Source organism: Dioscorea cayenensis, unplaced genomic scaffold (genome assembly GCF_009730915.1).
Source record: "Dioscorea cayenensis subsp. rotundata cultivar TDr96_F1 unplaced genomic scaffold, TDr96_F1_v2_PseudoChromosome.rev07_lg8_w22 25.fasta BLBR01001566.1, whole genome shotgun sequence".
NCBI lineage: Eukaryota > Viridiplantae > Streptophyta > Magnoliopsida > Dioscoreales > Dioscoreaceae > Dioscorea > Dioscorea cayenensis.
In genome coordinates this window covers 3,751-18,024 of record NW_024087957.1, presented here as the reverse complement: position 1 = coordinate 18,024, position 14,274 = coordinate 3,751, and the positions used below count along the sequence as shown (strand labels likewise).

The 14,274-nt window shown below is 32.0% G+C and overlaps 2 protein-coding genes across 3 annotated transcripts; one reads left to right on the top strand and one right to left on the bottom strand.

The window, feature by feature from the left end:
• The first annotated feature begins 1,014 nt into the window (after positions 1-1,014).
• Positions 1,015-5,428, top strand: LOC120256685 (protein transport protein SEC13 homolog B-like). 2 transcript variants are annotated; one of them, XM_039264373.1, is made up of 2 exons: positions 1,015-1,108; positions 4,166-5,428. In XM_039264373.1, exon 2 carries the CDS (start codon positions 4,203-4,205, stop codon positions 5,115-5,117), a length of 915 nt encoding a protein of 304 aa, XP_039120307.1. In that variant the 5' UTR covers positions 1,015-1,108; positions 4,166-4,202; the 3' UTR covers positions 5,118-5,428. The 2 variants fall into 2 exon arrangements, with proteins under 2 accessions (XP_039120307.1, XP_039120308.1); XM_039264374.1 differs by lacking the exon at positions 1,015-1,108 and adding an exon at positions 1,119-1,224.
• A 2,305-nt stretch (positions 5,429-7,733) lies between these two features.
• LOC120256681 (protein PLASTID TRANSCRIPTIONALLY ACTIVE 7) lies at positions 7,734-11,316 on the bottom strand. Its single transcript, XM_039264369.1, has 5 exons — positions 11,214-11,316; positions 11,012-11,065; positions 10,877-10,930; positions 8,198-8,532; positions 7,734-7,952 (listed from the first exon to the last, which is right to left on the bottom strand). Exons 1-5 carry the CDS (start codon positions 11,268-11,270, stop codon positions 7,946-7,948), a joined length of 507 nt encoding a protein of 168 aa, XP_039120303.1. The 5' UTR covers positions 11,271-11,316; the 3' UTR covers positions 7,734-7,945.
• Positions 11,317-14,274: the final 2,958 nt, after the last annotated feature.

Here is a 14,274-nt window from a genome sequence, read left to right as displayed (position 1 = left end):
AGCTATATATAGTATATTCAACTAAGGACATGACATATTAGCTATATCTATCATATTCATCCAAAGACATGAAAAGATAACCATTTTTATAATTTTAGTAAAATAAATGAAGAACTTTCATTTCGATTCAATCACATGTGATTATGCAATAATCACATTCACCTATGCTTAATTGATGGAGAACCTACCCCACACATTAGTATATAATACTTAGTTGAATCATTGATAATTCATTTAAGTTGTTAGCTTTTTTGTAGCCTTTCATTAGTTCAGATCGTTAAGCACAAAGTATGCATATGTATATAGCCAAATAGTTTTTAAAGGTTTTTTTTTTATAAAGTCTAAGATTATATTTGAATATGTACATTAGTAGCAAAAATATATAATTTCATATGATTTTTGTAGTTAATCTTCTCTCTCTTAAAAAACATATATATGCTCTCACAATTATATTATTATAATTGTTATTTAATACTATTACAGGACACATAGCACTTTTCAGGTTGATTGTTGTTTTGACTTTATATGGGTGTGTTTATTTTTTTAAACGACTTCGATTATGACTTAATCTAAGGATTGATATGTCAAACCGTTATTATGACTTAATCAAATGTCTCTATTTCTTAACAAATGAAAAAAAAAATCATTTATAATAGAGGCTCCACATATCTTATCATTCATTCACATGTCCCTATGGCTTAAGCGCATGTATCTACCCGTTGAGCAATAAAGAACCAACCTGTATATTGCTATATAATACTCAATGGAATCACCAAATATATACATTGCTTATAGATATTTGAAGAGAAAAACTTTTCATTTTTTTAATTTTAATTTGTTAATTGTGAATTTATCATTTTTTTTTTTTTAACTTTCTAATTATGTTTTTATTTTTTGTAATATACAGTATTATGCAATTAAAAACAATTCTTAAATATAAAATAATAAAAAAAGCAATTTTCGAAAATATATGAAAAGAATTTTTTTATTTTGGGGTTTGAAATTCATTATTGAGATAATGTGATAAATAGTGACATTTTATAGCGATTTTCAGGTTCTCTGTTTGTTCTTTGCCTCGCTTGAGAAATGCACCGCCAACGACAATCAGGTCCTCCTCACCTCCTCCTCCTCCTCCCCTCCTTCTTGATCTGGTCTCACTCTTGTTTCTCATAGATCCGGACCCCTGGTTTCCAGATGCTCGATCATGATGTTTGCCTTGTTGATGTTTGTAATTCGATTGTGGTTCCCTTTCCTTGTTTTTTTGGTCTTATGGATCTTTGATTCATGGTTTTGTTCTGCATCTCTGTTTTGGATTAGTGCTTCCTGTAATTGTTTCAGTTTAGATGATGGTTTTCACCAATTAGCTGATCTAGCTTGAGTATTTTTGTTAATTTTTTATTTTTCAGGATGGGATTTGTATGTCACCTTTTTTTGTCTGGTTTAATTCTGTGAGAAATTTCAGTAATTTGGTGTAGATCTTTCGTGCAGCTCAAAGTTTGTTTATTTTTATGCTGAATCACTTGGTGGCAATTGAATCTTTTGTCTGTCAAAACATCTGAGGTATACCGGGGAAAAATTGGATGTTTGCTTGTTTTTTCGTGAATCTCTACAGTTTGTGGATAAATCTATCATGATGGGTAGTTTGAGGAGGAAAAAATTTGTTCTCTTGATCTTTGTTTGTATAATTGAAGACATATGTCAAGATCCCAGTTTTGCTATATTAAATATCTATATTGATATGTAGACCTGTGAAGGAGGATATTTGGAGGAAATAATATTAACTAAATATGAGAATGGCGAAATGGAAATACTTACAGGCCCGTGCCAGCATATTGATCATTTTTTTGTCTGGGTACAGTGGAGAACAATTGATCTTTTATCTGCATTAGAGCAACTGTAGAGTCACTAATTATCAAAAGTCTTTTTGTTTCATAGATTCGAATTTTTGATGTGAAGGATTTATTGTTCTACAATGAATTGACCCATTCAGGTGATTGTTACTTTGATTTAGCCTGATCTTGTCAGTTTGTTTATCCAGCTGCCCGAACCTGAAGAGGCTATTTTGAAATTTTTTGACCTATTTGTATCGCTTTTAAGCTTCAAAAAAGTATATTATAGCTGCCTTTGCCCGTAATTTCTTTCAATTGGAAGAGAGACATGTGGGTCTTCACTTGGTTATTAACTTCTTGCTCATTTCATTTAGTTTCTATCATTTTGTGGATTTCTTGTTTACACAGCTGATGCTGTTATTATTGATGAGGTTGTTTTGTTCAATAATAATTCTCCTTGTCATTATGTTTAGAGCTATGTTGTGGAGCGCTATTGTGTTGCTGTTGGTAATTTTTCTATTTTGTGATGACTTGGAATGATGAAATTTTGGAAATTGGAGTCTGTGTGGTATAGCCCTTGAACTACTTGCTTATTGATCTTATTTCTCCCTAATTTTGATCAATTCTGCTGATTTTTCATGTTTGCTATTATCATTTGTTATAGACATTTACTGGCACAATCTTAATATAAGTTATCCTTTAGTTAAATATCAAGTAGAGAATTATCTTTCCTAGCTAAAGAAAGGATATCACAGTTATATTTCTTGCCGGATTTGTTTGCCATTGCTAACCATAAATGTTGGTTCACTTTTCATATTCTTCTCTTATTTTATTAGCAAATGATTCTAGCAGGAGTTATTTGGTACTAGTTATAATACTAGTATTTAACAGCGCATGCTAGCCAACTTGCAGTTGTCAGATCCCCGGAGAGGTTGCACTGTCTTTTATATATTGATTATTCCTTTTGTGTATCCCATCTATTCTCTTTTGCCATCAATCTTTTTGGTGAAAGAAAAATTAACTGCCGGCTATATTATAGGATGCCTTGCTGATGCTGTCATGTGAGTTAAAATGAGTATTCCCATAACTTTCTATAGAGAATTTTCAGCTTAGAAATTGCTCTGAAGTGTCAATCAATTATTAGAAGCGAAAATCTTCTTTTACATTCCACTGAATTGTTAAGAGTTTGGTTTTAAATGATCTGATGATTTCTTCACAATTTATAAATGATTGAAAATTGTGTAGAGTAAGATTGTGTTTAACTCACCCATTTATGCCTGTCAGTTATAGATTATGTCTTGGTGTTGCTGACTTGCTGTAATTTAAAATTTTTAACTGTAGTCTAATTAGGAACCTGGAAATTTTTACTAGCTTTAGTGGGACATATTGAAAATCTGATTTGGGAGCACTGGGAGACACTCAACTTAGCCTTTGTTTGTAAATTCAAATTGTAAAAGGTAATAAAATGGATAGGCTATTGATACTGATCAAGATTGTAACTTGTCTTCTTAAGAGAGTTTTGCTTCTTATGGTAGTTATTCTTTGATTTACATTCATGGTCTTAAAGTCTCCATCTAATTCTTTGTGAAGCTTCAAGTACGCACTATTCAACCATCATCTTATTATGGTTGAAATGCTTTTCAAAGATGATCCTCGATTATTTTATTTATTTATTTTGGTACTGCCAATTACATATCATCTTATTTCCTTTTTATATATATATTCTATAATGAAGTGCTTTCAAAGATGTTCCTCGATTATTTTTTATTTTTTATTTTTGGTACTGCCAATTACATACCTGTTTATTGGTAGGATTGGGACCATGAACTTATTTGTTTTACATTCTGGTTTTTTTGTACTGTGTGATATTATTTAATCTACTGTTACTGGTTAACTTTCTTCTGTTTTTTATTGTTTAAACTAGTGTTTTTGTAAAACCGTAATGGATTTGCCAAATTACATATCATCTACTATCCTTTATTCTAACATAATTTTTATACAAGCAAAAGGGCAATGCATCACCTGATAAATGATCTCTTATGTTATGGTGGTGTATACACTAAAACTGCAATGCATTTATAATTCCAATACATTGTGCATGTTATATGGAAGATATCTAGCCACATGTCTATGTTTATTTATCTTAAAGTTTCATATTTAGTCTCATGGCATGCAGGGCATCTGTTGATTTTTCATGTCTCCTCTTTCTCTATGTTGTTTGTGTGTGTTTTATTGTGTGCAGATGCTGATACTCCCATCCTTCTTATTCTCCTGTAAAAATCTGTACATGGTGTATGCTTTCTGACTGTATTATGATGTTTCATGATTTCTTTCAGGTACCATTTCAAATTAAAAAACTTTTGATTTGGAACAATGTCTTCTCAGAAGATAGAGACTGGCCACCAAGATGTGGTTCATGATGTCTCCATGGATTACTACGGCAAGCGCATAGCTACAGCTTCTTCTGATACCACCATCCAGATCATCAGTGTGAGTGGATCCTCTCATCAGCACATTGCCACCCTAAGTGGTCACCAGGGTCCAGTCTGGCAAGTTGCATGGGCTCACCCTAAGTTTGGATCTATGCTTGCATCTTGCAGCTATGATGGCCGTGTCATCATATGGAAAGACGGAACCAAACCCGCGCGATGGTCTCAGGCTCATGTTTTCACTGATCACAAATCCTCTGTCAACTCCATTGCTTGGGCTCCACATGATTTGGGTCTCTGCTTGGCATGCGGCTCCTCAGACGGTAACATCTCAGTCTTCACTGCTCGCGCAGACGGAAGCTGGGACACCACAAGGATTGATCAAGCACACCCCGTCGGTGTGACTTCCATCTCTTGGGCCCCATCAATGGCCGCTGGTGCTCTAGTTGGTTCAGGTCTTCTTGATCCTGTCCAGAAACTTGCCTCTGGTGGCTTTGATAACACGGTTAAAGTGTGGAAGCTTTACAATGGAAGCTGGAAGATGGACTGCTTTCCTGCTCTGCAGATGCATTCCGAATGCGTGAGAGATGTCGCTTGGGCTCCAAATCTTGGCCTACCCAAATCAACCATTGCCAGCGCATCTCAGGATGGAACAGTGGTTATATGGACAGTTGCAAAGGAAGGAGATCAATGGAAAGGCAAAGTTCTTAATGATTTCAAGACCCCTGTTTGGCGAGTGTCATGGTCTTTGGCCGGCAATATATTGGCTGTGGCTGATGAGAGCAACAATGTCACACTTTGGAAGGAAGCCGTAAATGGTGAGTGGCAGCAGGTCACAACCGTGCAGGTGCAGCCATAAGATTTCTAGTTCTAAAGACATCCCTGCTACATTCTAGGTGCTCTTTTGAAGGCAATCCTCTTTAAGACTTTTCGGAAAGTATGCTTGCTTGAGTTTGTACAGGTTTTTCTGATTATATGAATTTGTTCAGCTGGATTCTTTTGTGGTTAGCATAATGTATTCTATTTGTTGATAGAGTTCCCTGTGTGGGCATGAAAGTGTAGCTTGCATGCCTTATTTATTTGGAACATATGAAAATTATTTGAAGATATGAAAGTCAGAACTTGGCTTCAAGATAAGTGTATTTTGTCAAGCATCCCTTTCATCTCCAACTTGTATTTTCGAGTGAAAAGTTTGGATGAATTGGTCAATGGTTATTTTTTATATATAAATATATATTGATTTACTTAAATTTTTTTTCATTCATGTGTAGTAATAATTAACATTTAAGGGCTGTTAGGAACTCATAAAGTTACATGGAATTCTCGCTTTCAGGGGAAAGTATGATATTTCAAACTTTTTCACACTATTTAGTGTTTAGATGATATAAAAGTGATATATGATTATACCAAATTCATCCATAATTTTCCATATATATAATATATAAAACATATTTGGAAAAATTATATACAAGGTTAGCCTTCTCATGGGAACTATTGCTAGATTGAGCATCAAAGGCAATGGGAAAAATAGCTGTTTTTTGTCTAGCGTTTTATTTATATATGTGTATTTGTGTATGTATGTACATACGTATCATAAAATTTAATTTTTATATATCAATTAATTATTTTGGTAACATTTGAAGTGTTTAAATTATTTATCTCTTTTTATTCTTTATTTTTTTTCACTCCTATCAAATTTAATGCCTTTTTCACTTCTTTTTCCTACTTTGTTTTTTATGGAGTGTTTAGTTTGTAAAATAAGAAGTGAAATGAAAAACAATGTTTGGATGAAAAGATTTAAAATTAAGAATAAAAAAAAAAACAAGAGTATATGTGATAAAATTATCCTCATATCTTTAATAAAAATAATTGATATTCATGTGTTAAACAATGAAGAATGGTAAATAAAGTCCTTCGTTTATAAAATATTTTGAATAGTATTATTCACGTTAATAATTATAATTAAATATTTAAATTAAATAATTTAAGTTAATTATTATTCACTTTAATTATTTAGATAATTTTTTATAATTAAATCTTAAATAGGAGGGCAAAGTGGTCATTGTCAAACAAAGAATGGGCATTCCCCAATTGCGTCTAAATTCTCTTTCCCAATTCATTTATTTATTTATTTTGTTTATCTTTGCCCCTTTCAAACTTAGTTGTGATCATGGAGAGTACACAAAAACAATAAAAAGAAACCCTCTTCACAAGCAACTTCAATCACAAAAAAAAATAAAATATAAAATCATTTTTAATTTTTTTAGGAACATTATATATATATATATATATATATGTAAGATTTTTTTAAAAGAGATGATTAAAAAATTTGAATTTATTGCAAAACTTGGCTAAAATATTATAATTAAAACTTAAATCCTCACTCATAAATAATTTTATATAAATTAAAATTCGATATTCAAAATGGTGATAGCATGGCAGCGGCTCAAAATATATCTTTTAAATATAATAACTCGAGCAAAATTCTACCCTTAATTTGATTGTTACCCTTAATTTGATTGCATATATTTCAATATAGCAAAAAATAAACTAATATAAGTAGGCTAGTAACGGGACGGGGAATCTCCGATCTCCGCGGGAACCCGATCCGACTGGGATGGGGATTCCCCGGTTCATTCCCCCAGTGGGGGAGGGGACGGGGCCAACCCGTCCCCGTTTGTTAAACGGGGCGGGGGCGGGGCGGGGATTGCTATCCCCGCCCCGTGGTATCCCCGTCCCCGGTTAAAAATAATATATATATAAATTTTTAATTTAAATTATTTACAATTTTACCATTTTTATAAATTATCTCATTAAATTTCATTTTGCTTAAACATTTGGAGTATTTTGTTTTTATAAATTTTGTTTTGTTGATTTGTTAAGCTTTATTTTGAATGATTTTTATGTTTATCATATGTGTTAGTGTGTATTAGTATTATATTTTTTTTAAATCAAACAAAATTTATAGGTATATAGGGATCCCCGTGGGAATGGGGACAGAGAGATAACTTCCCCCGGTCGAGGAGTCAGGGATGGGAATTCAGAGTCGGGGACGGGGACAGGGAGACCCCTCCCTGTCTCGCCCGTTACCAGCCCTAAATAGAAGAAGCTGCATAGAGAAGGATTTCACATGGGCACACCAATTCAAACATGAGTTAATTTTCATCCTAATTTTTTATAATTATGGTTTCTTTAGTTTCTCTTCCGGATCCTTAAAACTAAACATAAAATATATATAAATTCAGATTTACAAATCTTTTTAATCAGCTAATGTAACAAATTATTAAATGAAAATGATATAACCTTGAGAACCAAGGGAAATTAATCTTGCCCTTATAAATGTGTACTTTTTCTAAAATAAGAGAAGGATTAGATTTCTTTGGTTTTAAAGTAACACAAAAGACATTATTACATATATACTCAACATATATTATTGCTCTAATATCTTCACTCAAACTGTTAATGGAGAAGTAACTCAAGTAAGCATTAAGAGTTTGCTTAAAGAGACTTAAAAGTGCACCTTTGAACATATGGAAAAATTGATTGTGCCCAATCCAACTTAAAAAAATAAAAAAAAATAAAAAAAATAAAAAAAAAATGGTACCGTGCTAAACATTACCCAATAGTATCGCTGTCACTACAGTATCACCACGATAGAGTACCACAACCAAGATGCCTTTTCCTTCTTTACAACCTGCCCATGAGACCATGTCAATACCATCAAAAATAAACAAACAAGCTAGTGAAAGAAAGAATAATCTTGCCCTCATAATAAAAGAAAAAGTAAGGTTTTTTTTTTCTCAAGTTAACCCAAAAAATTTTATTGTCCTCATACTCTAAACGTATAGTATTATTATACCCAACCAAACACAAATACGAACTTTCAAATCCTTGTAACTCCAATCACATATACTCAAAATCAAGAAGGTTTGCAGTTACCTCCATGCTTCCAAGTGTTTTATATAGCCAGGACCAGGCCGGAAGGGCTCAGGCTCCATGTATGCTTCAGTACGCTCAAATCCAGCTTCATTCATTCGGTTGCTCAGCACATGCAGTATGGCCTTTTTTTCTCCGTATTCGTCCCTGTTCCTCTCAACGTATGATTTCGCTTCCTCGGCCACTTCATTCACAAAAGCAAACCTGTTCTCTTCTGATAACATCAGCTTCTCGATGTCCAACGAAATTATTTCTCCCGACTCCCTAATCCTCCTAACTTGTTCTTCGAGGAAAGGAATCCTTTCCAACTTATAATCCACCTTGTCATCTTTTTTCGTCTGAAATAAATGGATGATTTCACATCAATTATACAACCTCTTGTTCCTTTAAAAAAAAAAAACATGCATCATTATGCTATGAATTATGTATACAACATTCATAACTGGATCCCATTCTTGTACCTTTAATCGGGAATCAATGATTATTCATAGCTAAAGAGCAAAGAGGGGCTCCTACCAAATTTTTAGTCCAAAAAACAGTTGGATACTAAAGTTTAATGGATACAAAATAATAAAAATAATCAGACAAAATTGTTGATAGGCAATTAGTCACATAATAGCTACATTATTCATGATTTTGAATTATCAAAGTAAATATTTGTTATTACATTAGGACAATGGATAACATAAGCTTGGATGAAATAATCCCAGGATATATCAAGCTCGTTAATATCATCTCTTTATGACTACTGCACCATGTGTAAAGGAGAAAGGAGGCAACATCTCATAATTCTCATAGCACCAGGTCAAGAAATTTAATCAGGGAAACAAAACAAACTCAAAATTCAACCACAAACTGCTTGTTTGTTAAAAGAGAAAAGCAATGTGACATTATATAATGGCTCTCATGCAAAATAAAACCCTAAAAAAACGCTTGAATCATGCTTGCATGTTACAGTATGCCTACGCAGATGCATCCGAATTTCAAATCTTTATCAAGCTTCAGAACCACTTGGGTATCTTGCTATCTAGGTTTCGTAAAATAGAAGCTAGGAATCCAAAAATATTTTCTCTAAAAGAGCCACTACATGCAACTCGTGATCTAAGTATAAAAAAAATATATAATATAATATAATAAAATAAAATAAAAAAATAATCCTGTTTTTTATGCAAGAAAAAACACACAATCTTGCAATGAAAATGTTTCTTTCAAATTTTTGATATCTATACTAGTGACAGACACAGTATTAATATCTATTATATAATTCTCTTTTAAATGGCAAATGGTTGGAGGAAAATTTCTTCGTTATTATGAAAACTTAATCTTCACAATTTGGCATATACACTCTCCTGTTTGGAAGACGATTTTTTTTGCTATTGCAAGTAATGTGCTACCAACTGGCCATTACGCTCTTTGTCTAACTATTTTACATTGTATCGATTTCTTTATGCCATCTTAGTTGTTGCAGACATATATTATCTACTTTAACACCATCAATTCTACTACCAAGCTTTATGCCACCTTAGTTATTGCACGGAAATGGTAATGCCAAATTATCCAGTGGATCCAAATGTTTAGTTATCCTTTGAAGGCATCAATCTAAACCCTATAGCATGAGATACAAACTAGCGTTATCCATAAAATAAAGGTCAAACTTTACTAAGCAAAATGCCAAAGTTGATTTGAACTCTTTGCCTAATAACTACATAGAGAGTGAGGCCACGGATGTATGAAGTAGTCTTTTATAGGAATGAAAGCAAAGAAATGATGCACAAGATAAGAATATCAATAGCATATCTTAAAAATTGCACTTCTAGAAACTCACATATAAGTTTCTAAGAAGCAACAAGCTTGAAGATGACAAAATCATAAATGGTAATACCAATGTCAGCAAAATGAGCAGTTAGTGCCATTTGGTCATCAAGTCTCAGCTCTTTATCATATCACCAGCAAAAGTGCTTGAACTTTCCACTCGTACAGGGTCAAGTTACACAGAAGAAGGTTGTATCACCTAACTAAGCTCGCATTCCCACCACTTCAAAGAAGACAGAAGAGAAGTACAGAGAAAATAGGCAAAAAGAATATTAAACAGGAAGGCAAAATGTTTTCTTGTGTTTTTTCACTTTTCTTTTCTTCCATCATTTTACCTTCTCTTTTCTGTACTTTCCCTCTACCCCTCATTCAAACCACAGCCTAAGAACCACCCACGCATTATCATCAACATTCATGAAAAACAAATTTAAGTTCCTCATCGTAACAACGCAATTACCACTACTCTTCATGTCCCTTCATAAAGAAAGTGAAAGCTGGCAAGTTGAACAAGTTGAATGGCAAATTGCATACCCTATAGATGAGCTTATTAACATAAGGAAAAGAAGGTATCCAATAAAGAAGACTAAAAGCACAAGAATTAAGGAGCACTAAGAAGTAGGGGCACACTGAAAAGAAGAAGAAAAAATTCCAATCCATACATTCAATTCCATATTCTTGTCCCTCCCATTTACCCAAACAAAAGAGTGCACCAAAAAGAGAGAAAAAAATCTTGCTTTTCTCTTATTTTCCTTTATCCTTCCCTAACAATCCAGGCACACTAAAGCAGAACCAAAAATTAAGATGCCAACTTGGCAGCCCTGATGAATTAAAACATGAAAAGCAAATGAAAGTTCATCCGAATAAAAATACCAGTTTCCGTCGCCGCCAAATCCTTCTCCCACTCCTCCCATTCCCCTTTGATTCCTGCACAAAAAAACACTTTTTTTTTTCTTCAAACCCAAATAAAACAATCAATTTCCTCCTTCCACTCCGCAATTAAAATACCTTGCCCATTGCAGAGACACATATTGAAGTGCGACATGAGCTCCACCCTAATCCCTGCAATGAATCACCAACAATGAAGATCACCACACAGATTACTCCATGCTATTCCCCAAAATCAATGCTATCCTTAGATGCACGCCATCCTTAGATAGGGAAAGAGGAGGAGAAGTAGGAGGAGGAGGAGAAGCAGCTGATTGCTTACTGTGAAGGAGGGCGGAGGAGCGGGAGAGTGGATAAGATGAGCGCCGAGAAAAGCCATGGAAATCCTCGCAAAGCTCCTTCGCTACTTCGTTGGAATGTTTCTACTCTTTTGTATTGGGTTAAAATTCACATTTAGTCCCTAAAACATTGTAAAGTGTCATTTTAGTCCTCCAATCAAAAGGAAATTGTCGTTTTAAATTTTATATATGTACATATTATTAACCAAAATAAATGAAAGTGTTCTTTTTGTCATAATATTTAAATATGTAAATAATTAATTAATAAAAAAAAGCTTTAACATAAATCAGTCCGAATTTTAATTAAAAAATTGTATGTGATTCTTAGGTAAAAAGATTAGAGTTATCATTAGGATTATCATTGAGAATGAAATTAGAAATTTTCTTCAACTGAAAATTTTAATTATATGTTATCTAATTTAAATAAATTTGAGATTAACACTAAGTATTTTTTATAAACTAAAGTAAAAATTTATAATTATCTTTTAAAATAGTTGAAACCAGAAATTTTTTAACTGAATTAGAATGGAGTCAAACCTTTCATTTAAAAGAGGGAAATAATGCAACTCTTTTATTATGGAGAAAATGAATTGTCACTTTCTTGGAGATGTAGTTGACATTAATTCTATGAGTATAATTAATTATTATTTAAAAAATAAATTTATTAATTTTATACTTAATTCATATTTGCAATTATACTCTCTCATAAAATATTTTATTTATTTGTATACCATATTATTAGAGGTCAACTTAAAAGTTGGATACAAATATGAATTTGTACTGAGTGTGTTCTCTTTTGTTCTCCTCGATTTCTTAAAATCATAGTTTTGTTGATGCTCCAACGTTACTTTCAAAAAGTACATCTATAGATATATATATATATATATATACATATATTAATATAAACATATATATATATATGTATAAGCAATTATGTTACGGTGTATATGAAATGTGTTTAATAAATAGCACCAGGCTGAAGTCGCATTTTTCTTCCCGAGTCAGTCTAATAATTTTTTTTTATTGAGAACATGTCACTCAACATTTAATATAATTAATCATAAAAATATCATTAATTATTTTATATTATTCATTATCGGTAGTAATTTTCATTTTAAGTGGACTATTTTTATTTTACCTTACATTTCAATATGGGGATGCTAGATGGATAATGATAGAAGTGGAGAAGGGTCGTTTGATGCTTTGCAATGAAAAACATTTACTGTAAAGTCTTTTTCTGTAATTACTTTTCATGCAAAGTAATAACTCAAACAAAACACAATGTTTGATATGTAAAATGAAAATTGTAATTAAAATACATATAAAGTTAATTCCTTCGTTTTGTATGTAAAGGTATATGCATATATTCTCAAATTTGTCTTGATTACTCTAGTTAATAAAATTTTAAAAAAAAATAAAAAAAAATTACTTAAATAAAAGTAGTATCTGAATTCCACATGCTTAACATTTTTCACTCTCCTTCTATGCTCCTATGAATTATTTTCTTTAGTAAAAAATAATAATAATAATAATTGCATGAAAATCGTTACTTTACATAGTTCATATTACAACCAAATGTGTAAAAGTCTTTCAAAAATTTTACTTTAACCGTAAAGTTGTTATTTTTTCACATACCAAACACCCCGTGAAACAACTATTCAACAAAACTCTCATTTTTAATTAAAGAACAGCTCTTTAATTGAATATATGATTTTTTAACAATTGATGTCGGGATGATAAAAGTAGTGTAGAAAAACATTATCTAATACTGAACGAACTTATTATCCATAATTTATAACAAACTTATATGTATAAAAAAAATATTTCAAAAAATATACACAAAAAAATATTCAAATTCAGCTGAATTTGTGCAAAGAGTCTTAATTGACAATTTAATTGACTGGGAGTCTGGGAGGAATAGAGATGGCATTAATTTTTAATTTTTTTAATTTTTTTAGAAAAACTTGCATACACCACTATATAAAATATTATATTAGCATGCATATATGTATATATATATATCTCAAAACATAAATAATACAATTGAAAAATTCATATCCAAATACATTATCTATAGGGATATATACATAACTTTTAGCTTTTCAATATATATATATTTAGGGCATTTTAAAAAAAATAATTAAAAATTTTAAATTTGTTCCAAACCTGGGTCTTCATGAAAAATTTCGCGTACCAATAAATACTGAGATCCATAGATGGCATCACACAAGTGAGAAAATATAGGACAAAGTGCGAAAAAGTAGAAGGAAATGGTCTTCAAGAATAAGGTTCTCATCAATCTGAAGCTAGCTGATTCCATGAATGAAAACCAAACACACAAATTAAAAAATAAAAAATAAAAATTAAAAATTAAAAACTTAAGGAGTATGCCATATTCCAAACTGACAAGAGACACTGAAAGACAATTCAAACATTTTTATATTTATATCAATCAGTTTATGAGGCAAATAGGAATAAGCTATTTTAGTCTTATTCTGGAGTCTGGACTGATGTTACCTAATTCCACTTTAATACAAGACCAACCTAATGCCCTTGTCCATAGTTATAACAAAGTTACAAAAAATAGAGTACAGACATCCAACACACAAGATGCTCTCAAGAGACCATTCAAACTTGTTCTCTTCATATCAATCAGGTAAAGAAAAGCTTTTGGGCCATGAAAAAAAGGACAAAAGCCGGTTCTCCCCAGTCCCCACCATTTAATCATTATGAAACACCAGAATGGTCTAGATAAACCTAAAGCCAACTTGAGGCAGAGAAATGGCACCTTTTGCTGCAACTTGATCACTAAAATGGAAAATCTAGCACTTCCCATTGATGTTCATGTAGATTTCCCTTTGATCTGTGGAGTAATCCAACATAAAGTCATCTTCCTTTTTGTTAGTACAACCTAATAATTTCTAACACTCTCAGATGTCACAACTAGGTACTGGGTTCACTTGAAAGTGAATATCTTCAATAATTTTTGTCTTCTCAACAATAACTTATTCAGCAAATGAAACCTAGAAGACACATGGTTGTTCT

What these genes read in the sequence shown, in the direction of transcription:
- LOC120256685 (XM_039264373.1), top strand. Translation starts at nt 4,203, where the DNA reads ATGTCTTCTCAGAAGATAGAGACTGGCCACCAAGATGTGGTTCATGAT.
- LOC120256681 (XM_039264369.1), bottom strand. Translation starts at nt 11,270, where the DNA reads ATGGCTTTTCTCGGCGCTCATCTTATCCACTCTCCCGCTCCTCCGCCC. An exon ending in CTCCTCCGCCCTCCTTCACA is followed by an intron (nt 11,066 to 11,213) that starts GTAAGCAATCAG and finishes GATTCATTGCAG; the next exon opens with GGATTAGGGTGGAGCTCATG. An exon ending in GTGTCTCTGCAATGGGCAAG is followed by an intron (nt 10,931 to 11,011) that starts GTATTTTAATTG and finishes TTTTTTGTGCAG; the next exon opens with GAATCAAAGGGGAATGGGAG.